This window comes from Priceomyces carsonii, assembly GCF_900007245.1.
Source record: "Priceomyces carsonii strain CBS4050 genome assembly, scaffold: Debaryomyces_carsonii_scaffold_3, whole genome shotgun sequence".
NCBI lineage: Eukaryota > Fungi > Ascomycota > Pichiomycetes > Serinales > Debaryomycetaceae > Priceomyces > Priceomyces carsonii.
The window spans coordinates 17,995-44,037 of record NW_026946676.1 but is presented as its reverse complement, the minus strand read 5'-3'; the positions used below and the strand labels follow the sequence as shown (position 1 = coordinate 44,037).

Sequence of the window (26,043 nt, the reverse complement as noted above, 5' to 3'; positions counted from 1 at the left end):
TAAGCAGAAACGAGTCATGTGAATGCTTCCTCGCGCAAGAGAGCTTCTATAGCTGTAATAGCAGGCTCAGATACGAAATAATGTTCTTTGAAGATTATGTTCCTTTCTTTCAAATGAGAAAAAAACAAGTTTTGATATATCTCAGAAGAGAATACTGACCCAGTAAGAACAAGCAAAGTTTCACTCATATTAATGAACTTCGTGAGAGGTAATATCGTTTGAGCCAACCTGAAGCTCTCTTGCTCAAGAATGCAAAGTGATATTTTCTCACTTCCATCTACTGAACTAAGCTCTTCAAAAACAATTTTTGCTAGTGATGCCACTTTTTTCTTCCTCAAAGAACCCCTCGATTCTTCATTCATTAAATCATTAACAGTTGAAAGAAATAGTTTAAGTTCATTTTCATTTTCACCATCTGCCACAAATTGCTCTATAACCCTCAAATGAAGCCTAGTTAATCTGAGGGAACTGTCGTCGTGCAATTTATGGATTAAAATATTATCTACCGCGGATAAGGCTGAGCGCAATGCTTCGAGTCCTATCGAATATCCACTTCCCGGATCACCTAAATGTGGTCCCCAGCCCCCTGACTTACCCATAAAGATATAATCTCTTTTCTTTGGTAAATACTCAAAGCACATCGAGCTTGAACCCGTACCTGCTATAACTGTAATGCAGAACTTTACTTCTTCTCTCAAGCTCATTGCAGATGGAAGTAAATAAGAATCACTAACTAGCTTCAATTGCTTAGAATTTACACCAAAAGACTCCTGGAATAGCTCATATAACAGATCATACGCTCTTTTCTCAATTGAAAAGATACCAGCCAATCCTACCCATATAGTATCAAAATTTACTCTTTCTAAGTGAAGGGACAATTTCTCACCCGAACTCTTCAAATGCCTATATCTTTGAAGTAGCGCCTCTTTTGCAGCAGCTTTTACTGACTCGACGACTTCTTTAGGTCTGACTGTCACGGCATTCGAAGGGCCACTAAATCCTCTGAAGTAACTACTGTCAAGGCTGGAAACAAGTATTGCCGCCGTTTTAGTGCCTCCGCCATCAATAACGAGCTTGAATGATTCTTGAGGCATTGCTAATACGTCTCACACATGATTCTTGATTACAGAGTTGATGAGTCTTATCATCTATTATGTATTCCACTGCGATGGTAGCTAGTTTCGGGCAAAGTTTCCGGACGCTCGAACACTTCGAACATTTCTGAACTATCCAACTTTATGTTTATATGCAGTATTATCTTAACCTTTTAAATGCCTACAAGAAGAGTAGACATCGTGTTAGTACGCTGATGGGAAACACAAATGTTTCGAAAGAAAAAATATCACACTTCAAATACAAATACTTATTTGAAGTCTTCGGAGTTAAAGAATACAGAGGGAGAATATGTCGCATCAACTGTATTGCTTACTTAAGGGACGCACAAAGCAATTATAGCTCCCGTTAAGTGTATCAAAAACTGTTACAATTTCTTCGGTGATCTACGTATTTTCCAGGTTCACTTAAAGAGCGAAATATTAAATCTGTTTGCTTTTACGGCAACAAAATATTCTTGAACTTGCGTTATCAACACTACTTCCTGGCCCTCAGGCTCCTTCTTATCCTCTTAGATCATAGCATTACGAATTGAAACATTCGATGCGGCGAAATTCATATGATGTTTGATAGACGGTGCTTCTACAGCTCGTGAAAGTTGAAATCGTCAACCCGAAGGTCGTCGTCACCAAAATACCCGAATTGCAGAACCTCCCTGCGTGCATGAGCTGCAATAAATTGTTAGATGCGGACGTCGATCGCAAAACTCGAGGGAATAGGGGACGTAAGTTTGAGGTCCTCCTGCATGTGCACAAAATACGAAGTCTGGAACGAGAATCATCTTTAACCGATCAACGTTCGTATGAAAAATACGTATGCGCGTCCTGTATATATGTGTTCGTGTTGAATGCTCGCTTAACTTACGATGCATTATATTCTACGGCAAAATATTGGTGCCTTTCTCAGATTGCAATACAGAGATTAAAGACGGATAGCAACACAGTATACCAAAGTTACCGGATAAACAAGCATTACTTTCTTGAGCGAATGCATCTGCAAAGAAATAAAGTAATGGGAGATACGTTGATCGTCAGAAGTCGAAATAGAAATCCTGCTTCAAAGACGTACTCAACAATAGATTTCAGGAGGTGATGCAACTGGAAAACAAATCAGGGACACATTTAACAAGAACAGTCAACAAAATAAGTCTCTCGGAAGTTCGTCAAAGTTAAGATACGTGCTTCTTTCTTATTTCAGGTCAAAAGAGCTAATAATAGAAGGTTATTTACATTCAAGTAATGTGCTCTTGCTTTCTTGGGCGCTCAGGTGCCAATTTTAATCTTGTTTATGCTCTGACACGCTAGCCCGTGTTCTAGATGCTCAGACACTTGTTAAAGGTCAAAGATATAAATCGACGTTATTTCCCACTAGTCTCCCCTGACGAAATACTATCAACTAGCCTTCTTGACGTTCGTTTAAAAGATATGGTGTTGCTTAATAGGACTCTTATAACTGCCGTGTTTCTCGCGACAGTCGCCAAAGGCGCAAGTCTTCCAGTACAGGACCTTACGGTTCGTAATGGGAAGCAAGATGGAGTTGCAAGCGCTCAAAAAATTATCAGTGGCATTATCGGGGAAGTTGGAGGTATCTTTAAAGAAATTAATGCTAACCTCGATTGTATTAAAGATGAGATTTTCGGGAGCGATGCTACCCAAAACGAGCTTCTCAGCCGAGTAATTCTTTCAAATGGATTTTACAACCTTAAACTGCAGGGATCCGATTCATCTGTCAATAAGGTACTTACGCAAATTGTCGACCAAAAGTCAGACATATTTTCGCTGGTCGTGGGTGACTATGGATTCACTTTGAATGGTAATGTAGATCTTAATGAAGCATGTGATTCTCTGTCCACTATTGTGAATTCTGCAATTAAGGTCGTAATCAACGAGATCGGTGATATTTCTTCAAACAAAAACCCACATGACTGCTTCAAAGATAAGGTTACCCTGCATCTTCAATCCAAAGGTTGTAAAATTTCAAAAGTCAAGGGATCGACATGCATCAATGATTGCGTGATCTTAGATATTGATTGGATATGTAAATTTTTGAATCATCTTATCGTTAGTGTTGAGGGTCTTACAAAATGTGTCAAATGCCCTAACAGCTTATCCCCAATTCTTAAAATATTGACTGAGAAACAAAGTTTGATCTGCCCTTCAACATCAACAAGTACTACTTCTTGTACTACGCATAGCTTAACTAGTACTTCTCCATCTAGTGCCACGCCTTGTACTGAATGCGAGAATCATAAACCTAGTACTACGTCTTGCACCGAAACCACTCCAGAGTCTAGTACCACCCCTTGCACTGAGTGCGAAAATCATAAATCTAGCACTCCTTGTACTGAAACAACATCTGAATCCAGTGTCGTTCCACCATCTAGTGCTCCAGAATCCAGTACTCCTTGTACTGAGACTACGTCTGAGTCCAGTGTCGTTCCACCATCTAGTGCTCCAGAATCCAGTACTCCTTGTACTGAAACAACATCTGAGTCTAGTGTCGTTCCACCATCTAGCATTCCAGAATCTAGTACTCCTTGTACTGAAACAACATCTGAGTCTAGTGTGATTCCACCATCTAGCATTCCAGAATCTAGTACTCCTTGTACTGAAACAACATCTGAGTCTAGTGTGATTCCACCATCTAGTATTCCAGAATCTAGTACTCCTTGTACTGAAACAACATCTGAGTCTAGTGTCGTTCCACCATCTAGTATTCCAGAATCTAGTACTCCTTGTACTGAAACAACATCTGAGTCTAGTGTCGTTCCACCATCTAGTATTCCAGAATCTAGTGCTCCAGCTTCTAGTGCTCTAGCTTCTAGTGTTGCTGAGTCTAGTGTTCCAGCTTCTAGTGCTCCAGCTTCTAGTGTTCTAGCTTCTAGTGCTCCAGCTTCTAGTGTTCCAGCTTCTAGTGTTCCAGCTTCTAGTGTTGCTGAGTCTAGTGCTCCAGCTTCTAGTGTTGCTGAGTCTAGTGCTCCAAGTGCTCCAGGTTCCAATGCCGCTCCATCGTCAAGTGCTGCTCCATCATCTATTGCACCTGCCTCCAGTTTCGAAACTGTTCTGTCTACAACTCCATCGACTGCATCGACTCCTTTCTCAATTTCAACAACTATTGTGACAGTCACTTCTTGCTCGAAGGACCAGTGTTCCACCGTAACCGTTCCAACTGGATTAACCACTGTAACAAAGGAATCTACCATTTACACCACCTATTGTCCTTTAACCTCTGAATCAGAGACTACTGACAAAGTCAGCAAAACTGAAACTGAAACTGAAACTGAGACTGAAATACAGACAACCATTGTCACTGTAACATCTTGTGAATCCAATGAGTGCTCTATAACGACCATTCCAACGGGATTAACAACTATAGTCAAAGATGAGACAACTCACACCACTTACTGTCCATTACCAGAGGACACTGTTGCTGGTTCCAGTAAGGTTGTGCCATCAAAGGAAACTGGGACAGTTCAGAAATCTAACGCTCAAACCACTGTCACTCAATCGACAGCAAGCCAATTATCTTCTATAAAAGCAGAAAGCGCAATTGAAGCAGCAACATCAGCTATTATTCAGGACTCTTCTATTGAGGCAGAGAATGTTGTCAAAACATCCACACTCTCATCTGCTTCTCCATCGGCCACCAATCCTCTTTCCTCGGTAGAAGCCCAAAGCACTACAGAAACTGAGACAACGAACTCTCAAGGTATTGCCTCAGCCGTTGCCTCAGGTAGCGCATCCAATAGCACCATTCCAAGTATCAGTACCGTTTCAGAAGGCCGCGGTAACCATATTACTGCCTCAGTTGGTAGCCTTTTAGCGGTTGCCGGTATGTTCTTATTATGATTGTACATTTCCGAAATTGATTGTATTCATATTTACATCTTCTGTTTTTTTATCTTATTTCTATCACTCTAAATAAGGCATTTATTTTCGTCATCCTTCGCAAAGATGAACATAATTATTGAGGTTGGGTTAAACTTTCTCCATGATAACATTAATCTGAATTCCATCAGTCTATAATTTCGAAACTTTACTTAATACCATTTTATCTTTAACACTTGCACGTAGTTTTGAATTTTGTATGGCATATAAAGTATTCACTAGCTAGCTCTGAACGGAAAAAATGGTTACTTAAAATTCGAGATCTGCTGCAAGGTTAAAGAACTACTCTCTAGAAGGGATTTATTTAGGCTCCAGCGAGCAATTTACAATATAGAAATTCCTACATTGAAAAAAAATCAAAGGCAATTTTTTTAAACATATTAGTTTAGCCTTTCTTTTTTTGCTTTTTGCTTTTTCCATCTTTCGGTACATTACATGTATTTTGTTCTAGTTCACATGTATATCCAGGAAAGTAGTCATTAGAAATATGCAAAGGTATTTATTCCCTACAATGTTGTGTATTTTTTATCATAAGATGTATGCCTATGCATAAGTCAAATGCCGTTAGCCTCTCAAAAAGAATATCCCACCTCATTCAAACCTCTCAGTCTCTTGATGATTTAATCGGATTAAAAGATGTTTGGTCACTCAAGTGATAGAGAAGAAACATAAATGAATAAAAGATATCCTTATGGCCTTTGTTTGTAACAGAATGTGAAGAACGATTCGATTTCTTACAAGGTTATTGCACAGTTACTTATATTAAAAACTTTACAGACATGTCTTATTTTTATAATAAAGAAATTTAAACAGAGAGTCCCGATTCCTCAAGGTCTTCTTCGCGGCTCTTGCTGTTTTTGTCTAAATAGGGACGCTCTCCTATACCAACTGTTCTGACACCCGTACGTTCAAAATCACTCTTGAAGTAATCATTAGTCGCTGTATGGTAAACAGATCTATTATCCCAAATAGCAACGTCATTCTTTCCCCATTTGAATCGAACTTGAATATCATTGCTTCCATAAAGAAGTTCATTTAAATGCCTTTTGATGATATCACTCTCGTAAGGTGTTAATCCTTCAAAGGACGTGAAATGATGGCCGATACTGAAAATCGACTTCCAACCAGTAACGGGATTTGTCCTAACGATTGGATGTACAGCTGTTAAATCATCTCCGATGTTCTCAGGTGCACCTCTACGATCCGAATAGATTTCAAACTTTCCTTCCGCTGCTCTCTTGAATCCAGGTTGGGCATAGACTCCTGTTAAAGTTTCAAGATAGCCTCTAAAGGAAGGTGATAATTTCTCATAAAGTGCATACCCGCTTGCCCAAAGAGTATCTCCTCCACTTGGAGTAGGTTCGACAATCTTAAGAATTGCGTAGTCTGAGGGAACTGGCTCAAAAGTAATATCGCTATGCCATCCCTCTCCTCCTCTTTTACTGGACAAGTATCTTTCTTTAAGATAAAGCTCCTTTCCTAGTTTAGATGAAATTATAGAAACCTCTGGATCTGTCTCCCCAGAGTTATCATTTTTAAGGAAACCTCCAGCTGGTGCCGTTGGATGGATATGAAGACCTGAAGTTTTTGGTTTTCCTGTTAACTTTCCAAGTTTATCAGCAAGTATTTTTTGTTCTTCTGTTGTGAGGTCTTGGTTTCTAAAGAAAACAACACCACGACGAGAAACAATGATGGCGAGTTCCTTAAGTTTTTCTTCGTCGTTAAGGATGTCCTTCAAGCTAGCATCCGGGAACTCCCTTCCAATCTGAGGTGTGACTTCAAAATGTTCATACTTGTCAAGAATCCCCGAAGGTTTTAGATATGACTTTGCTGGTTGATAAGAAGGGCCCTCGGTATAAGTTTCGGCATACGGAGATGGACCCGTGTACACATTTTTTGGTTTTCTGAAAGAACTCTTATCAAGAATCTTATACTCTGGAACGTTGTTCGTGATTGTCTCCGTGGAGGTACTCGAAAGTGTTGGTGCCATTTTTATTTAAATGATGGATATTCAGAAGAGAAAAACATAATTTATTCGCCTCTTAAATAGTTCTGTTATGAGGAGGTACTCAAATTGTGACTTCTTAAATTTGTAATTTCTTTACAAAATTATGTCAACTTTTTCAAATCATATTCTTATTTCTACTAGGTGTGGTTATATTGCGGCGAGTCGAAATAGTTCGAGGTGCGATAAGCATATCGCTCCAAACAATAGCCCATATTTGTACTGTGGCACTACAAAATTACAGTGGCATTCATCATCTGTGATAGTGTTTTGTACCCCAAGAAATATCTGAAGACTCTTGGATAACACATAATTCTTTCTGCTATTTGAATCGTATAAGAGGTTCAAGACCGAGCTTCTTTTGAGCATAAGAAAAATACTTGGCATCGAAGCCATTTCTCTAAGAATTGTAGCAAATGAATTTCTTTGTACGTCGTTTCGAGATTACGTGAGCATTAGTATTAAACCTTTTATCCTAAATAATGATTATATCTTAATCAATAATTAATAGGAAAATCACTTAGAAACTTAATTGGAACTGGGTTCTGTGGAGATATTTTTTAGTCTAGTTCAAGCCACTGCATACATCCTTTTACTAAGCAAGTCCTTACTGCATGCAGAAACTTAATGGATCGGTTTTCACAGAGTGCTCTTTTCGCTCTTTATTCAAATATGTATGAGCCCCCATGTTAAGGTAAAAAGGTGTGACAAATTTCGATTATGAAACATTTTCCCGTAAATGTCGGCCCATTTTACTACTTCAGTGCTAAAAGAATTAGTTTGAAACTCTAGATGGGATGACTCCAGATTCAATATCACCTAAATTGTTCGTCTATTACATTTTTGAGAAACTTCAACTCTGCGCACTGTTGAAAGAATCATATATTGTGCTTGTATCCATTTGGAATTACTTGAAAGCAGAACATGCATAAGTTCATTTCTGAACTACAATTAGTGATCCCATTATTAATTACTTTCTCGATTGACCTAGATTTAGTTAAATCACATTTCCTTCTTTCAGTTTTTTGTTGTGGTGAATTTGAAACGGTAGAGTAGATGCATTTCAAAAATTTAGCTTTGAATGTTGAGTATGTTAAAGTGAGAAACCTTTTTTACATCATGGCATAAACTGAGCGAAATATTTAGCGAAATATTGAAAATAATAGGACATTTCGTTAATGATTCACTGGCGTGATGTAGAAAACATGTATGACAGTTACGTGATGTCGTGAAGATAGGCTCAACATAATTTGACAATCAAGTCGCTATCTCTAAAATATTGAGTAAGTTGCAAGGTAAAAGACAACTAAATTACTGATATAAATCATACCTGATTGGAAATGAAAGCATATGCGTTGATGACGATACTCGTTGAATAAAAGGGCGATTCCAACCCCATTTATCCAAGTATCTACGCATTCACTCTCATAGACATATGCTTCTGTTATTGAAATTGAAAATGAACTACCAATACATCGAAATGTGTAGCAATGTACTGCTTGGAGGTTAATATGTTCAAAGAACTTTGTTTAAAAGAAATAAGTTGAATACACCTTGATCATGTATTCACTTATAATGAATATTGGGTCATGCCATAGAAATTCTGCTACTTCTTGTTTATAAAAATCTTCATCTTTCACAGCCCAGATGATGACGTAAGCTATAATAGTTAGGCACACAAACTTGCTGTCAGCCGAAACGTGGAGTCTTTCTCCACGTTTTCAAAATGACGTAATAAACTTGAGCTTCTTGCGAGGTCGCTTCAGATTCAAGAAATGACGTAATCTGTATCTCAAAAACGCACAATGCTACTAGCGCTGATGCAATATAGCTAGTTTGTTCTCTCGCTAGCTGTTTAGTAGACAATATCTCGGAATCTCTTCAGACAAAAAAGAGAAGTCTCGAGAACGCATATAGCGCTAGCAATATTGTTTAAGGCGTTGTTACCCTTTGCATGATGATTTACTTTCAAAAGACATATCTTAAGGGTCATTCAGTCATTCCTTAAATAGTCGAACTATGGATCAGCTATGAGAAGCCAATAAAATATCATTCTGTTAAAGCATGTCGCTTCTAATCATCGATGTACGCCTTTAGCTTGAAATTCATCTTAAAGATCGTTTTTCCACTGATCGCTCTTTTATTAAATTAAAATCTAAAGAATCTTATTAAAAATAGATCTAAGTAAACAACTTTACTTGCGAAAAAAAAAATTAGCTAGGATCGTATATTTCATTATTTTCTTTATTGCCGTGAACCATATGTAATTTCTAACTTGATTGAGACAAATCATAGAAAAAATAGTTAAACTCTCAGTTGAGCATGAAATATTTGTATTTTGTAAAATTCTGAACTGCAACATTTGACTTCGAGCTCAGTAGTTCTCGAATTATTTTTAAGGTCTAAAAGATTGCTCCTTTTTTAAATTATGAACTCGGAGAATTTGTCGACTCCACTTTTATTCTCCTTTATGCGAGATCCTATCAGACGAAAAGGCAAATCCTTTTCGGAGAGTTGTAACAATGCATTCAAGAGATCCACAATTCCTCCTAAAGCTCATAGGGCCAAGGGAGTGCGTATTTGGTATTCCTGTTTAACACAAATTAAGATCACAATTAGATATTGTTTTCATCCATTTCACATTTGCAAAGCAGGTACTTGTATACATTCAGTCCCTGAAATTTTTTATGTAGTAACCTACCATGGCATGTCACTATTGTTTTTGTTTTCTTGGCGCTTCACTATTATCATATATTTAATGGTAATGTCCAGCACCATTTCGAGGGAGACTTGCTATCTATAATATTTCAAAAATTAAAGTACAACATGCACTGGTTTAAATTACTTGGGTTTTACTTATTCCTGGTGATAATTGCCTCTGAATGCAATGAAATAGAATTAACTCTGCCTGAAAAAACTGACATAGACAAAGATTTTTGCAAAAATGCAGGTAACGGTAACAAGAAGTTGATTTTTTTGAGCAACATGTCTTCCAAGACATCTATCTTGTTCTTCTACGGAGGAAGTTCATGGAAAGGTCAAACATCAGACATGCTCTTTGTCCTTGCTGATGAGAATTGTAATCCTGAATGGGTGGGTGGGAGATCAAGTGAAGGTGTACCGTGGTTTATCCATGCCCCCGGTTACGACACGATTCAAATTGATTCTGTCAATGGTATTGCAGTCACTTCAGATGGCTATCCCAAGCTTGAGATAAAATATCATGGAAATAAAGTGGAATCTACTTTGAAATTTGAAGTTGAAAATGATTTTGTTGATATTCAAAAAGCTGCCCAAATAGACCTAGGAAACACACCATGGGGAGATGAGAAGTCAGAGCATCATTGTACATTTGAAGATGGTGGCTCTGCCGTCAAGGCCGAAAACTGGGATTGATTTGGTCAGATTTTATTCAAAGATCGATGTATGATTGTTACCGTAGTCCAAACAAAAATGATAATGAGAAAATCAAATCAGGTGTGTAAGAGTATATGCAGTTTAGAAACATCAATTTTTTGACCAAAATAATAAAAAAAATCGTCATATATAAAAGTATATAACGAATGTAGATGAATTAGTAGAAAGGGAGCTCTTCAAAGAGGTTTGTAGTGAAAATAGCTATAAGGAAAATATTAGCTTTAATGGTCAGGAGAATTGACGGACTGCCAGATACAAATTCCGATTTCCTGATAATAAACAGAGAAAAACTGGAAAGATTGGACTTTATGCAGGCAAAATTATATATCCAATACATAATACTTCATGTAGTCGGGACCAGCGAGTATATTTCCTCTTAAGTCCACAGTATCATCGATCCAAGTATCATACATGTCAATACTTCTGACGACCCATTACAATGCATTGGTAATGGTCTCGAGCTGGCTAGGAGGGTATTTTTATTGGTCAAGTAGAGCGTGAAACATCGGTATTGAACTTATTCTTCGATTATAAACATCTCTTGATAATTTTACCTACGCTGTTGAGTTCTTCTTCATCGATTAAAATGTCGAGCATTATACGTGAACATGCTTGATAAAAAACCATAAAGTATCTATTAGTGTTTATTTACGAATAAATCTTTACGATATTTTTAGATCAATTCTATTATGTTCACAAGATGCAGTTAAATTTGATTTCTTGTTTCTTTTCAAAGTTATCTAATAGTTATATTAAGACCTCTCAAATCCAATAAATAAAGCATTCCACTTCGACATCGTATATACTGTTTAATGAATCAATGAGAATCAATGAACGAAGTATCCTCGCAGCGTATGATGTGCTTTTAAATAGAAATTGATCATTTTATATCTGCAACATTGCCCTTCTCAGAATAAGTTACAGAACATCAGCCCCTTGTTGTCAAAAATTAGATTAATTTTGCACCCATTGGTAAGCTGCTCACGTGGAAAAGATGGTAAGTATTACAATATGTCCACAAATATATTAATCCCGATGTAAATTCCGACGGTTTTTGTTTTCGCCGTTCTCCGTTCACTTTGGCCGCCCTCCGTATTTCTAATGTCCGTCTCAAGTTTATATTCTACTAGGTATAAAAGATAATAGAGAAAACTGAATTTAATCAATGTATATTACACGCAATGAAAATGAAACTTTTTGTCACAGGTGGAACAGGTTTTATCGGAACAGGTTTTGTAAAGGAAGCTATTGCCAATGGGCATCAAATACTCGGACTTGCCAGATCGGACGAGTCAGCCGGAGCTCTCGAAGATGCAGGTGCAGAAGTTATTCGTGGGGACTTAGAGGACCTTGACGTTTTAAGAAAAGCTGCAAAAGAATCAGACGGAGTGGTTCATCTTGGCTTCGTCCATGACTTTGCAAACTTTGTAAATTCTATGGAAATAGATCAAAGAGCTGTAAAGGCTATGCTCGAGACTCTCGAGGGCACTAATAAATTCTTTGCCAACACGAGCGGTCTTCTTGGATTAACCACTGAAAATGGAGAAATCGCTGATGAGTCCACCCCAATGACATATGAGGAGAACTTCGGTCTAATTCGTAGACTCACAGAAAAACTTGCATTGTCCTATGCTGACAGGGGCGTTCGAGTTGCTTCTGTGAGATTAGCGCCTACGGTTCATGGTAAGGGTGATCACGGTTTTATCACTAGTCTATTGGATAGTGCGAAGAAGAATGGTAAATCTTATTATATCGGTGAGGGGGAGAATGTGTGGCCCGCAGTACATCGTGATGATGCTGCAGTGCTTTACAGGTTAGCTGCAGAAAATGCACCGGCGGGATCCATCCTTCATGCTGCAGCGGAAGTGGTTCCGAGCAAAAAAATTGCAGTGGCGATCGCAGAAGCTGCAAATGTTCCAGTTGACACAACCAGTTCAGCTGACGCATTGAAAAGACTAGGGTTTCTTGGTGCCTTTTTTCAGATAAACGCCAACGTCTCGAGCGAGAAAACTAGAAAACTCTTGGGATGGGCACCGTCTAGGCTCGATCTCGTATCCGATATCAAGGACAACTACTAATTTAATATCTGGGAATAGAAACTTATGCAAACTTTTAAAAGTGATCTCAAAGCTGATGCATTTTACTTTGATCTTGCCGGTTTCGAAATTTTTCTGGAACATCTGTTTCATTACTACGCGATATTAAATTCTTACGAGCTATAAAGAACTTAGTCCACTTTTGAAATAAATTTATATGTATCGGATTCTAGCTTTTACGTGGTCTAATTAACATTCCAACAATTAAATCTTTTATCTGAACGTCTTTTATTATCAGTTGTCGCATTCGTTTGGTTACAAAAACTGGTATATATATCTAGATATATTTGTTCCCCTGGATAACACTACGCCATCATCTTCCATCATCCTCCATCATCCTCAAAATATTACATCAACAATACTCTTAAGTCATTTGGTGTTTCTCCTCTCAAACTTTCAAGAACAGTAAGATGGGTATGTATTGCTTATGCTAGTGCTGTCGTTGGCAGACATAACATTCGATGATGACATTGTGTTTGTCAAATCTGCTACTTGCGATATATTTGGTAACGTTGACGTACTTAAATTAGGGATATGTATTAGAATAGTAATAATCAGTAAAGGCTTGGTTCCAAAAATCGTTTTAGAGACTGTCCTAGAGACCTGCGTTGTATATCCCTTCAATAAATGAAACGACGAGAAATAGTATTTGTTCATCTAATTTATGCCCATTTTTACACCATCCATGTTTTCATATTTGAGATATTACACTTTAGCAATTCGCAAGACGACATGCGCTCTGAAGCAAAGGCTTTTCTATCACATTCAATGTCAATTACAGCACTTGCATCTAAATGTTTCAAAAACTGACTATTTTTTCTGACAACCAAAAGACTGTATGTGCATGTTTTAACAATCTGATCTGATACAATTCAATAAGTCTAAGCCTGTGAAAAATATTTTTTGCAAATTAAATCGAACAATTATTTGGCTACTTTACCTCTTAATAGCAATCTATTAAAGAGCATAATATGAATTACTTTTTAATCAAATTTTGGTTCTAAAATTTTTTTGCAAGTGTTGCCGAGAGTTTTTACTATCACTGTAGAATGAAAGGCTATAGAAGGAGTACTTCACGAGTTTGAATTCAGAGAATTAAAATGAACTTTTAGTTTTATATCCTGCTCAAAGGTCCTAATAATTCAACCAGAAGTGCTTCTATAATGGTGGCCTATATAGTCCAATTTTTCGTCCTGTATCCTGATGGCATCAAACAAAGGTTAATGTTTGCTTGTCAAATTATATCAATTACACCATGATACATTAGCTAGAAATTTTTCACCGTTGAATTCAATAAATACGAAGCTTCGCGTATAACCTTCCAGAACCTCGATATTTTCGACTGACAATAGGCCCTGTTCATTCTTTTCATTTTCCCACTTTATGGAACCATGGCATTCACAGCAATTCATTGCCAAATATGCTAGCCAGTTATGAGCCGCAATAAAAGTCTTACCAGACCAAGAAAGTTGCATGTTATCATGTGAAAAGATCCATTCGCTTTTGAGGGACTTGTCTCCTACAGTGCCGTCTTTTTTGTATTCTGCAATTAATGGATAATCGTTATACTCATTAAAGTACTGTCTTCTTCTCGTCTCACGATCTTTACGCTTAGCATCCCTCATAGCCGGAAAATACATCTCAGAAGTGTGAGAATCTTGAACGACTCTTTCTTCTATGTACTCCTCCTTAGTACGCCGTATCATATCATATTTCTCCGGGCTAATAATTCTAGTCACATTTAATGAACCTGTAAAGGTCGTATTTCGAGTTACCTTTTGGGCTATATCGTATCTGAATATGGCTGGTATTAGTTGAAGGTTATCAAGGATTTTTGGGACATTATCCACGGTTGGCTCTAAATTCTTTTTTTCTTCAAGATCTTCCCCCACAAAGGAATCAAAAAAGTTAATTTCTTTCAAGTAATTTATAGTATATACTTCGTTATTTTCAACACCCAATATTCCAAATGAGCCATATTCATTAAGATAGACAATTTCTCCATTTACCTTCGAAGGTGTTTTCTTAATTCCATGTTCTATTAAATACTTGAGATAGCCTTTGCCTTCATAAATTCCATCAAATTCTTCGCAAAGTATTCCCTGTCCACTTGAAGAAACATACCAACTGCAATCCCAACAGAAAGTTTCGATTGGAACAAAGCTAGAATCAGGCCATTGTTTGAACATGCCACTGTTCTTGGGGTCATTAAGGGATTCGTTGGCACTGCGAATCTCCTCATTTGTTAATGGAGGCGTAATTGTGAGCTTTCCCCTAAATTCTGTCCAGTTTCCCATACTTGTGAAATTTAGAAATGAAAGTATTCAGAAGACCCTTTTACAAGAAGAAAGAAGAGGTTATTATATTTTGGTAGATCCATACTCACAATACTACGGTAGAATTATAGGCGTAATACTTTTTACAAGAAGAAAGAAGAAGTAATTATAGCTCGGTCACAATACTGCGATAAAATTATAGGCATATACTTTAGTTCCAAATATGGCCTTGGTCTAGCTCTTTTGGTACGCGGGTACGCTGCTCTCTTGCGAACTAAGGTGTTGCTTTCATGATTATTCTTTGTTGAAAGAAAACACTAACTCACTTAGTGCAAGATAATGCAACACTCTAAGGTCGAACGACTTGCTCAGGTAGTTCTGATATTAATACTATACTGAAATATAATGCGGTATGATCAGCATGCATATAAACTTGTATATTATAATCAACCTTGTTGCATTCGCACAACTCTTAGGATAAGCCGAGGATACACCAAATCATTTTCATCGTATTAAAATATCTTTTTCAAAAGTTTTTACATGCCCTCCTGCGGTTTCCGCCTCAGTATATCTCCATACACGCAACGTGGCAACTTTTCCCTGCAAAACCACACGTAATCAATTCTATTGTAAAAGCTTTAGTCGCATTCCCTAGAAGAAAAAAAAATATATGGCTGTCAAGGGAAACGTCAAATACAAACGATAGTACTGTTCAAATGAATATACCCGGGAAGATGAATGTCAGGATGAATTAATCTAGTCGAAAGACTATTTGATTTTTCATACAAAGAAAAAACAACCTGAGTGAAACCTTCCTAGTGGTCACTCCTTTGATATTACAATTACATTGACAATGCAATACTGCAGTTTATCATACTTCCAATGGACTTATACGATAAATTATTTCACCTTCCTAGACAATGCATCAATTTTAGAACCTCAGGATCTCGTATTAGAATGGGCCCTTAAATAGGATGAATGATCTGTTCGTCATAGGCAATAGAAAATATTCTTTCAGCAACAGTAGCCGATAATCAAGCTCATTTTGATGTTTCCAATTCACTCTTAACGGTAATCGAAGCTGGTATGCATGTAGAGCATTAATTAAGTGCCAATTACAATTCCTTTTGGTAGAGCACCAAGCACACCGCAGCAAAATCGGTGGAGTTACGGATAGTGTTGACAAGTCAAGTAGATTTTTTCATCTTGGATATCAAGTTCTAATTCTTTAGTATTCTCTTGTAGTGAGCTACAGATGGCACCTCTTTGAGATTCTCCACTCTTTCATCAATGATTTCGTAGATAAAGTAGCTTGAATGTATATCAGAAATCAAGTACGCGACACGCGCACCACGAATATGTTAAGATAACTTCGATCGATGCTGCATGGTCATTTTACTTCATGTCACGAAGAACTTCGAAGTTGCTTTCAGCATTGATGTATCATCTGTTCTACATGACATGTATATATGTAGATAGTACACTGGTGTGGCATACTTTCGCGCATATCTACGAGCTTTTCATATCTCTGCTTATCTTGGACTTCTTTTGGAGAAACTCTTATTTCCTTCCATGTAATAAGGTCAGTAATTTATCTACATTCTTGCATGTTCAAATCAGATTACGATTTTTTCATAGCCATATATGTAACCAATTCGCTAACAGTCAGAAGATATATCTCTACGTTTTGAATAATTTATTCGTTCTGCTAGCGACAATTTCTGGTCCTAGAAAGATTTCGTTTAATAGTCATATGAATCACTGAAGGAGTAAAATTTCCTCGAGCGAATATGGTTTAGTACACTATTGCACTTTAAAGATACCGAAATGTGATATCTATTCCCTCATCCCATGCATACCTTTCTAAAGATTTGCTTGCAGCTGCACAAAAATGAAAATACAGATGACTGTGGGTGTGGCATCGAGGCACTTTTGGATTCTAAGAGCATTACTTCTCAGACATAGTAACACGATTTATGAAGCTAGGACGTTCTTGCATCCTTGCATACCATTTTAAAAGTGCGTCGCATTCCTTTGGTACATGCTTTCCTGCAAAAAGCAAACCACCGATTACCGTGATGTCAGCCATCGAGAAGGCCTCACCTGCTATATAGGGTTGCTTTCTAAGAACACTATCAAAATAATGCATACCCCTAATAGCTTTGTCGAGTTGACGAAGGCCCCACTCCTTATTCTGATAATGCTCGACGTCAGGCCCTAGTCCAGGCGTAGCGTGATGGAAATAAACACTGTAGGCATCAAGGAGCTCTATTTCTGCACGGCGACTCATCATGTGGATTATGCCTTTTTCACGAGGACTTCTACCAGTAAGTGTTGTTTCACCTTCAAGATTATCAAGGTATTCTGTAATGGCAGAACTTTCAGCAATAAATGTTCCGTCTTCAAGTTCAAGAACTGGTAAAGTCCCAGAGTAGTTCTTCGCAAGAAATTCAGGTTTCTTGTGTTCCCCTTTGTAAAGATCGATAAATATAAAGTCCACACGAGATTGAAGATTCTTTTCGCCCAATGCTATACGAACACGAGCTGGATAAGGGCCCTTTGGGAAATCGTAAATTTTCAACTGAGCCATTTTTTTAAACAAAGCGAAAATAGGCCTTAAAAGAAGATTGCCAGACTAAATGCTTAGAAAGTCACAAAAGACTACCTTTAGTTTATATATCGGATAGTAATGGTCGCTCTTTGTGTTAAATTCAAGTTTCCTTTAATTGTCAGTTTGTATTTGTAAGCTGACAAATAGGGCGCAAAAAAATACACTCTTCAACAAATGAATTGTGACGTTTTCAGTAATAACTTTATAATTGACATATGACGAACACATTGTCACTATTTCCGTGGCTGATGTCTACCATATATTGTCTAGTATATTGCCGCTAGTGGGGTGGGATTTGTCTTCTTGTGTGCCGGCATCCTTATGTAGTTTGTGAATTATTTGACCTGCTTGTTAAGACGCGCCAATCGCACTTGTGAGCTTGCTGGTACCGAATTAGTGACTTGATACTATCGGTCTCATGTTTGTTTGTATTTTATGTATCTTTGGGTTAGGTCAGAGTCAGGAAACACTATTTCTTCACGTGCTTGAAAATGCTGACTTTGTGAAGAGCTTGGATTTTATGCTGATGTTCTGGTAGTGTTGTTTATATACAGGCTATTGTCAAGAAAGTGGTGATGGTGATGCATGTAAGAGGCATAATATGTTTCAAAGTTTGATGAGCAAAGGGCATAAAAGGACTGAGAGGAAAGTGATATTCCAGCGTAATTCAACTTCAGATAATATAATTGGGACTGTTAATTTAGATGAGACCGTTCCGAAGCACCCATTGTATCAAGCGGTGCTACGATGTGATGATGATGAGTTAGAGTCGTACGATTATCATAAGTTTTACCCTAAATGGGGATTAATGATAGTGCATTATCGGATTATTGTACAAAAAGTATGTCAAGTAGAGAAACTCCCAAGAGTCACATTTCCAGTGGTCGCTCATTCGAAGTATCGTGAATATATTGAAGATATTAAGAGATGGAAACCAGAGCTGCTCAAGCATCTCTTAAATTTTATCTTGTCTCTTCCTATGTGTGAAGATGGATTGGAGTACATTAGCAATATGTCTGCAAGTAATAGCGTGGCGTCTATCAATATTTATACCAAGAAGTTTCCGTTGTTTAAGTAAACTAATAATCACATGACTGAAATAGAAGACGAGTAAATTATCGAGTCAGTTAGAAACATTAGTTCTCAAATTCCAGCTCGGGATAGTTGTACAATTTAACAAACAAACACATCAGTGGGAAGTATTGATCCTAGACCTGGATAGCATTTACTTGCATCATAGACTATGTGTGCCAAATTCGATTTCTGTACATAGTTCAAGCTATTTGATGCCTTTGGGAGATATCATCTCAAAGTTAAAAGTACATGCGAACAGAATCCTAAACGTCTTAGGAGGCTCCGTAACCCCTCTCATCTTTCCTATCGTAAGGTAATGAGTTACTGTGTAATACTCTCGTCAAGTAGGTTGGATTATAAAAGATGTAAATATCTAAGATTTAGAGAAAGTAGAAGTGGATCCGATAACCCAGAGTCGATTCATTCGATTTTTGTCCTTCTAGCTGACCCATCCATGAGTATTTTTCATCGTGCTTTCCCAAAAGTTTTCATTGAAGATCCTCGGATAAGACATTTTCTGAAAATAGTTATTTACTGCCAATGATTTCTAAGCTTCTTTCGAGAAATGCACTTAACAAGAGTTAAATAGCATTTAGCGTAGGTCCGTGGGGTCCAAAGAAGTATATACAGCGAAATTTCCGTGTTCTATTAAATATTCAGATTTTATTAAATTGTAAAACCCTTTATCGAAATCATATTTCCATCCCCCGAAATTACTCTGATTATAGTTTTTGAACCATAGGATATAGTCAACCCACATATTTTGTGAAATATTAAGCAGAAACCGAGATATTTGGCAAAGACAAGCGTATACATACAATATTCTTAATGCAAAAAAGTCCTGCGACCAAATATAATTCAATAAATCATGATTAACCAATAATACCCACGAAAACACAGGGATTGGATTATTAAGCGTACTAGCAGTGGACATCACTCTATTCAAAACATTAATTGCACCTGTGAAACATTCGCGTTTAAGGGTTGAAGCACTGTTGATTGTCTCTCTGCTGAAGTACTCCAAAAGCTGTTTATCCAAAGAAGAAGTTATTGATATATCTTTGGTTCCGTTGACTGCTACTCTTCTTGTCGTCCAGAAAAATCTTTGAAGATTTTCACCACAGCTTTTCTCACAAACGTCCCTAGTTATTAATAGTCCTCGACAAACTCCAAGAAAATCATTTTTGATACCATGATTGAAAGATACTAATGGTACCAACCTATGGCTGTGAATACCGAGAAATGAAAATATCAAAGTGCATGTGAAAAAAAGTTCTACAGCCAAATCTCCTGTTTCATGAGAGGATGCTCCGTTTTCAAAACCAACTAGCTTATTAATCGCACTATTTTTTTCTCGAATGGTATTCAAGAAGTAATATGTTGTTTTAAGGTATATTTCATCATCATTTGGCTTTCTGACTTCACAACCTTTGCGTAAATAAACCTTTCCTTGGCTCGCGAGATCAAGATTAGTAATATGAGAACCTTGTCCATATTTTTCATAATCGAATAACGGCCATAAATTCAAGCAGCTAAACAGATAAACGGCTTGCCTCAATAAAGGACTCTTACAAAAATAATATGGGACACATCGTCTCCATATATTTTCGACATACATGTCCTTTCGGAAGGAGAATAAATCTATGCAATAAGCGTCAAAGAACCTTACTAAGCGGAGTTCAAAATCCGAAATATCCATAAGTTTAGCTGTCAGATTTACGATGTTATCAAAGGAAATAATTTCTTCTGCAATCGGCTCAATACTACTTAAAATTTGAATGCGATTATCATCATCGATTAATACGTGAGGTGCAATTCTTTTCTGCACAGATCTGGGCTCTGTCTTGGCCATCACATATATACAGCAACGGCCAGTTGCCAAGCAGTATTTACAGCTTGGTTTATTCTCCTCGCACTAAGTTTTGTCAATATGAGCTATGCAGCACGACATCATTGAAGGGGGACTTACCTTAATTTTCATTCTTTTGCAATTTAGACAGCCACCACGTGATCGCTTCTTGAGCGGCATATCTCTTGGCGACGTCATATTACTCCGACACTTGACACCACCAGTACTATTATCAGAAAAGTCAGATTTATCTTGTTAGATAGTAAAGTATACCTTTATCCTTGATGACCCCTGATGCATCTTTTCTTATTTTATATGCACCAAAAGTCGAAGACGTGAGTGACCCAATTTCCAGATAATCCCACCGATACGATGCAATTCTAGTATTATATATAGGAATTGATGCGGCTCTTATTAAACCGAAAGGCTTTCTGTCTATTCCTTTTACCGATTACGTAATTGCCAGCTGCAGTGGTCCAGCCGCGTGGGTTTGAATGTTTTTTTTTTCCTTCAAGTTTCTATAAGCGTTTGCTTTTCTATCCGAAGTTAGGGTCGAGGATTATTTGAATTCAATATAGGCATAGATAGATATATAATTTTCAAATACTTTAATAAGGTATATCTTCTCTCTCTTGAAATGAAGATAAATTGAGGATATGAGTGCCAAAGTTATGCATTGCATCGAGTAATCCCCCAAGATGACCTATATCATGTTAACACTCAATTATCAAGATAATATGTCATCTATTTTTGACACATATAATTATGATTGCAAATATTGTAAATCCGTACATGCGCTCTTGCGAAGGTTAAGTCATCGTATTTCAAGTAAAATCACCATAGTTTATCGTAACAACAAATCGCTTTATCGATTAGTGCTTACTTATTATGATATACTTTTCACAATGCCACGAAGAAAGCTGTTGTTTGTCAAAACACTACAAAAGTAATCAAAATTGTATAGATATGCTCGCGGGCATAAATTAGAATTGGCACTTGGTAACAAGCTCGTAATAGTGGAACACAGCCTGCAGTAATGCTAAAAAAGCCGTTCAGATGATATTCAAGCTCCATACTTCTAGATTCCTTCTGGGCTTTTCAATTTCCAATTAATTTTTTTTTTCTCTCATCCTACGAGTTAATCTTTTTCAGTTTATTAATTGAATTGAATGGTATTCACAAGCCATTTTTTTTTTTTTTTCTAACTAGCTATATTACTTATAATATAACTCGACTCCAGTGGCATCTGCATTAACATCTCTTATATCTTATCTTAATTGATGAAAATTTTGAATGTCTTGCAGATAATCAGAGTTCTTCCCATAAATAGAAGCCAAATAATTAAGGTTTCATACAGTCAACTTCTTCAATTTCCTTTGTCGGAACCGAAAGGAGATATGTTTTCATATTCTTAGGCCCCATCTTATCTATTAATTAACTTCCTCATAACAGATTCTCGTAAGTTGACTTCTAGACAAATGTCGCGATATATTTCGAATAACCACGTTGAACAAAGTTACTGTTGCTACTATAGTGCAGATTCTAAATTCTTACACCTGGTGATGCTATAATAATTTTTCACAATATATCTATTTAAATCGCTTTGGAAGTTCAGATTTATTTTGCCTAAATAAATCAAGATATCCTCCTTCTTTGCATAAAGAGTAAAAGATGCCATCCTCGTCGTTTAGTAAATTTGCAGGCGAATCAAACTGTTTCACGGTACCTTTATCCAAGACAAGTATTCTGTCGCTATCAATAATGGTATCAATACGATGAGCAATCGTAAGAATAGTCTTATCCTTAAATTGTGACCTAATTGCAGCTTGCACAATCTTATCTGTTTGGACATCCACGGCAGCAGTAGCTTCATCTAGAATTAAAACTTTTGAGGGGTTGAGAAGAGCTCTAGCGAGCGACAATAACTGTTTCTGGCCACTGGACAAGTTAGAACCATTATCGAAAACTTTTGCGTTTAATCCTGTATCAAACTCATCTTCAGCTTCGCTTTCATCATTCAACTTCTTAGGCCCTTTTGCGTCTTCTTTAGGATTCTTCTTTTCCGTTTTCATCTGCTCAATATGATCCTTGAGATGAGCTAACTCCAAAACTTTCCATAATTGCTCATCCGTGTATTTCCTGAAGGGATCTAGGTTCTCTCTTATTGTACCTTCGACTGTACTTGAGTCCTGTGGAATGATATTTAAATGTCGTCTCAAGTCAAAAAGACCCAAGCCACTAGTATTGACGTGATCAATTTCAATATGACCTTCGATTGGTTCAATGAGTCGAAATATAGCGAGTGTTAGGGAGCTTTTTCCAGCCCCAGTACGACCGACTACTCCAATTTTCTCTTTTGATTTGATTTTTAATGAAATATTCTTCAATACTGGGTCCAAGTTTTCTCTATACCTTGTAGAATAATTCTTGAACTCCAAGGCTCCTGCCTCTGGCCAAGAATCTTTAGGACGTGAATCCTCGATAACGAACTTAGCTTCCGGCTTCAAGTTGCAATATTCGACGATTCTCTCCACAGAGATTGATTTTGTTTCAATATCTGCCCAGCAACGCGTTATATAAGCTAACATACTTGTAATACTAAGCGATTGAAGCATAACAAACCCTAACATCGCGCTGCCTATTTCATGCTTCGATCCTAAGGAAGCCAAACTTAATAATGCGGTTGAGAAAACTATAATGGAGGAGATTGTCTGAAGCCTAATAGAAAGCCACCTACTGCAACAGCAGTTTATATTAAGAACTTTATTTCTCATGTCAATATTATAAGTGTTTTTATGCATGAATCTTTCCTCTTGCCCAAATGCTCTAATAACTTCAACACCATTGATGGATTCCTGTAGATGAGAAAATATAGGACTGCGTCTAGTGCTACTTAGTCTCTTTAATTCTCTCGACGCTGGTATAAATTCTAGTCTGACGTTATTGTAAACAAAGAAAAGAATGAAAATGACCAAGAGCATTATGGGGAGATTATAAGAAATCACCGCAAGCAAGCCGATAGCATGGAAAGAATACTCAAGAAACGCCATAAACAGCCATATCAACTGTTTATCTATCACATTAATATCCCCAGAGAATCTGTTCAAAATTCGGCCAATGGGAGTGGTATCAAAAAAAGACATAGGGGACCTCATTACACTTCTTGCCATCTTATCATGAAAGTAGGAGGAGCTTCCAATTACACAGAAACTCCATACCACAACAGAGCCAATCAAAACAAGTGCTGAGCTGCAGACACATATACACACATATAGCGTCAAGTAAAAAAAAGGGTTAATATTCTCTCCTGCTATAGCGTTTTTCTCTGACCAAGTTTTGATAGCGTAGCTACAAAAAATTGTACCAGATATTTGACCAGCAGTACAAATCAAAAAGAATATCACATAACGATAATTACATGCTTTGAAAAACTCAAGGTAGACACCCAATCTTACTTTACCTTTAGTCTCTTGTTCAACAGTTAGACCTGTTCTTTTTACGATACTATCGTCTCCTAATTCTTCTTCTGTGTATTCGTGACCCAAGGAAGCAACACTGGATGCCCCTAAAGTGTGGTGAGTAGCAACTCTAACTAGTGCCAAATCTTCATCTTCAGTTGGGAGAAATGGTTTAGGTTCTTGATCTATGTTTTCTGATTCTTCGTCTGAATTTGACGGCTCAATAGACTGCTCACTGATATTTTTTGTAGCGCTTGAAAATTCTGTTAACAAATTTGTCAATTCGGAATCCCTTGCCATAACCTCATCAAATGAGCCACGCTCTATTATTGCCCCAGATTTCAATAAAACTATTTCTTTAGCATTATGCAAAACATTAATTGAGTTTGTTGCCAAGATTATTGTTTTGCTAGCTAAAAGTCCTTTTGGACCTAATACTTGAGCGATCATATTCTTTCCAACATGAGCATCAACTGCAGACAAGACATCATCTAGGAGATAAACGTCCGATCTTGCATAAACTGCTCTAGCAAGAGCAACCCTTGCTTTCTGGCCACCACTCAAAGAAATTCCTTTTTCTCCAACAATAGTTCGGTCTCCATCAGGGAGCATGTCAAAATCACTTGATAACTGGCATGATTCTACTGTTAGCTGGTAAAATTCCTTGTCATACTTATAACCGAACAATATGTTTTCCTTAACAGAGCCATTTAAGATCCATGGTGTCTGAGGGCAATATGCAACTGATCCATTAATTTTCAATATCGTACCCTCTGATCTTACTAATGGAACTTCTCCCAACAATGCTCTCAAAAGAGTTGATTTTCCACTTCCTACTCTACCAACGATACATGTCAATTCTCCTTTCCTCGCAGAGAAGTCAATGTCTGTTAAAGCCACATTATTGAAGTCTGATTGTATATCAGATTCCTCGTCTCGCCCGAAGACTTCCTTTTTAGGAGACCACAAAAATGTTGCATTTTTAGCAATTACGGAAGTATCATTCAGTTTTAATGAATCATTCGATCTTTCAACATAATCAGTTGAAAGTTCATTCGTTAAAAAAAATTCTGATAATCTATCCAAAGAGACTTTTGTTTCAAACAAAGAAGTAATAGCATTTGGTAAGATCTGAATAGGCAGGGCCACCACATCGAATAAAGACAAAGCCGGAAAGGCTACCGATGGGATTAGAATATTTCCTCCCAAAGTAATATAGGCTATGAGACAAGCACTAGATATCAAATAAGGAACACACGCCCATAAAAACAGTATAAATGAATTGAATATACCAATTTGTTTACTGGTAATTAACTCTTTATCGTTCCTGATTTCACTTAATCGTTCAAGCATGGGCTCTTCCCAAGAATAAAGCTTGATACTTTTTATTGAGTTCAAAATATCAGATGTTAATCTAGTTCTTGCATCTTTATATTCCATATTCAAATTGTATAAACCGAAAATTTTGGAACTTAAAGTCATTGTTAACGGTACTGATACGATCGTTGTGGCAACACCAGCAAATGTTGCATTTCCTAATATTTTGTACAAAGCCATCAAAGCTAAAACTAATCTGATAGGACAACTTAAAACATCATTAAAATTAAATGGAAGCAGAGAGACCAAACTCACATCGACAGCCAAGTTGTTGACTATATCTCCGGTTGATTTATTTTTTCTTTCTTCTGGAGAGAGTTTCATACCTTTTTCATACACCATCGAGGTCAATGAAGCTTCAACTGATCTATCAGCTCTGAATCCCACAATATAATATCTATTTGAGGCAATAAATCTTACAATTGATACCAAGAACATAGAAACCGCTATTGTGTAGCCTGCTATTGAATGATTAGTGCTCTCCGATGACGAATTGTAGGTATCAAAGAACATGATAAGTTGTTGTAATAGAAATGGTTGAGTAAATTCAACAAAAAGAGACAAGGTATCCAACAATACCGTATTGATTATATCTAAGCCATAGGTGGAAGCTAAAACATAAAGTAAAGACACTTTTAATTTCTTGTCTTCCTCAGTGGGGTTTGATATCTTCTTCAATCTCTTGGCTCTTTTCACTTTCGCTTTTTCTACGGCATTTTCCCAATTCTTCTTAAACCTCGTATAAGCATAGTCACAAGTCAAATCCACGTTTTGAGAAGGAACATCTTTAAGGTCTATCTCATTGGTTTCATAGATACTTCTAATAACGGGTTGTACCCAAGTAAAAAGCAAATCTGAAATATAATCTCTCAAGCAAGTT

General features: G+C 37.1%; 14 protein-coding genes across 14 annotated transcripts; 8 read left to right on the top strand and 6 right to left on the bottom strand.

Moving 5' to 3' along the window:
• Positions 1-14: 14 nt before the first annotated feature.
• PRCAT00002523001 (uncharacterized protein) lies at positions 15-1,094 on the bottom strand (the record flags this gene model as incomplete). The annotated part of the gene is made up of 1 exon (XM_062952389.1): positions 15-1,094. One exon carries the CDS (start codon positions 1,092-1,094, stop codon positions 15-17), a length of 1,080 nt encoding a protein of 359 aa, XP_062809296.1.
• Positions 1,095-1,776: 682 nt separating this feature from the next.
• Positions 1,777-2,205, top strand: PRCAT00002522001 (uncharacterized protein; the record flags this gene model as incomplete). Its single annotated transcript, XM_062952387.1, has 1 exon — positions 1,777-2,205. One exon carries the CDS (start codon positions 1,777-1,779, stop codon positions 2,203-2,205), a length of 429 nt encoding a protein of 142 aa, XP_062809295.1.
• Positions 2,206-2,429: 224 nt separating this feature from the next.
• PRCAT00002521001 (uncharacterized protein) lies at positions 2,430-4,961 on the top strand (the record flags this gene model as incomplete). The annotated part of the gene is made up of 1 exon (XM_062952386.1): positions 2,430-4,961. The coding sequence occupies one exon, from the start codon at positions 2,430-2,432 to the stop codon at positions 4,959-4,961; it is 2,532 nt and encodes an 843-aa protein (XP_062809294.1).
• Positions 4,962-5,805: 844 nt separating this feature from the next.
• PRCAT00002520001 (TauD/TfdA dioxygenase family protein) lies at positions 5,806-6,990 on the bottom strand (the record flags this gene model as incomplete). The annotated part of the gene is made up of 1 exon (XM_062952385.1): positions 5,806-6,990. One exon carries the CDS (start codon positions 6,988-6,990, stop codon positions 5,806-5,808), a length of 1,185 nt encoding a protein of 394 aa, XP_062809293.1.
• A 2,443-nt stretch (positions 6,991-9,433) lies between these two features.
• Positions 9,434-9,808, top strand: PRCAT00002519001 (uncharacterized protein; the record flags this gene model as incomplete). Its single annotated transcript, XM_062952384.1, has 1 exon — positions 9,434-9,808. One exon carries the CDS (start codon positions 9,434-9,436, stop codon positions 9,806-9,808), a length of 375 nt encoding a protein of 124 aa, XP_062809292.1.
• A 23-nt stretch (positions 9,809-9,831) lies between these two features.
• Positions 9,832-10,401, top strand: PRCAT00002518001 (uncharacterized protein; the record flags this gene model as incomplete). Its single annotated transcript, XM_062952383.1, has 1 exon — positions 9,832-10,401. One exon carries the CDS (start codon positions 9,832-9,834, stop codon positions 10,399-10,401), a length of 570 nt encoding a protein of 189 aa, XP_062809291.1.
• Positions 10,402-11,609: 1,208 nt separating this feature from the next.
• On the top strand, positions 11,610-12,500 carry PRCAT00002517001 (SDR family oxidoreductase; the record flags this gene model as incomplete). Its single annotated transcript, XM_062952382.1, has 1 exon — positions 11,610-12,500. One exon carries the CDS (start codon positions 11,610-11,612, stop codon positions 12,498-12,500), a length of 891 nt encoding a protein of 296 aa, XP_062809290.1.
• Positions 12,501-12,945: 445 nt separating this feature from the next.
• On the top strand, positions 12,946-13,149 carry PRCAT00002516001 (uncharacterized protein; the record flags this gene model as incomplete). The annotated part of the gene is made up of 1 exon (XM_062952381.1): positions 12,946-13,149. One exon carries the CDS (start codon positions 12,946-12,948, stop codon positions 13,147-13,149), a length of 204 nt encoding a protein of 67 aa, XP_062809289.1.
• Positions 13,150-13,762: 613 nt separating this feature from the next.
• On the bottom strand, positions 13,763-14,815 carry PRCAT00002515001 (uncharacterized protein; the record flags this gene model as incomplete). Its single annotated transcript, XM_062952380.1, has 1 exon — positions 13,763-14,815. One exon carries the CDS (start codon positions 14,813-14,815, stop codon positions 13,763-13,765), a length of 1,053 nt encoding a protein of 350 aa, XP_062809288.1.
• Positions 14,816-16,196: 1,381 nt separating this feature from the next.
• On the top strand, positions 16,197-16,559 carry PRCAT00002514001 (uncharacterized protein; the record flags this gene model as incomplete). The annotated part of the gene is made up of 1 exon (XM_062952379.1): positions 16,197-16,559. The coding sequence occupies one exon, from the start codon at positions 16,197-16,199 to the stop codon at positions 16,557-16,559; it is 363 nt and encodes a 120-aa protein (XP_062809287.1).
• Positions 16,560-16,742: 183 nt separating this feature from the next.
• Positions 16,743-17,384, bottom strand: PRCAT00002513001 (glutathione S-transferase; the record flags this gene model as incomplete). The annotated part of the gene is made up of 1 exon (XM_062952378.1): positions 16,743-17,384. One exon carries the CDS (start codon positions 17,382-17,384, stop codon positions 16,743-16,745), a length of 642 nt encoding a protein of 213 aa, XP_062809286.1.
• A 622-nt stretch (positions 17,385-18,006) lies between these two features.
• PRCAT00002512001 (uncharacterized protein) lies at positions 18,007-18,483 on the top strand (the record flags this gene model as incomplete). The annotated part of the gene is made up of 1 exon (XM_062952376.1): positions 18,007-18,483. One exon carries the CDS (start codon positions 18,007-18,009, stop codon positions 18,481-18,483), a length of 477 nt encoding a protein of 158 aa, XP_062809285.1.
• A 588-nt stretch (positions 18,484-19,071) lies between these two features.
• Positions 19,072-20,331, bottom strand: PRCAT00002511001 (uncharacterized protein; the record flags this gene model as incomplete). Its single annotated transcript, XM_062952375.1, has 1 exon — positions 19,072-20,331. The coding sequence occupies one exon, from the start codon at positions 20,329-20,331 to the stop codon at positions 19,072-19,074; it is 1,260 nt and encodes a 419-aa protein (XP_062809284.1).
• Positions 20,332-21,917: 1,586 nt separating this feature from the next.
• Positions 21,918-25,676, bottom strand: PRCAT00002510001 (uncharacterized protein; the record flags this gene model as incomplete). Its single annotated transcript, XM_062952374.1, has 1 exon — positions 21,918-25,676. The coding sequence occupies one exon, from the start codon at positions 25,674-25,676 to the stop codon at positions 21,918-21,920; it is 3,759 nt and encodes a 1,252-aa protein (XP_062809283.1).
• Between the last annotated feature and the right edge of the window lie 367 nt (positions 25,677-26,043).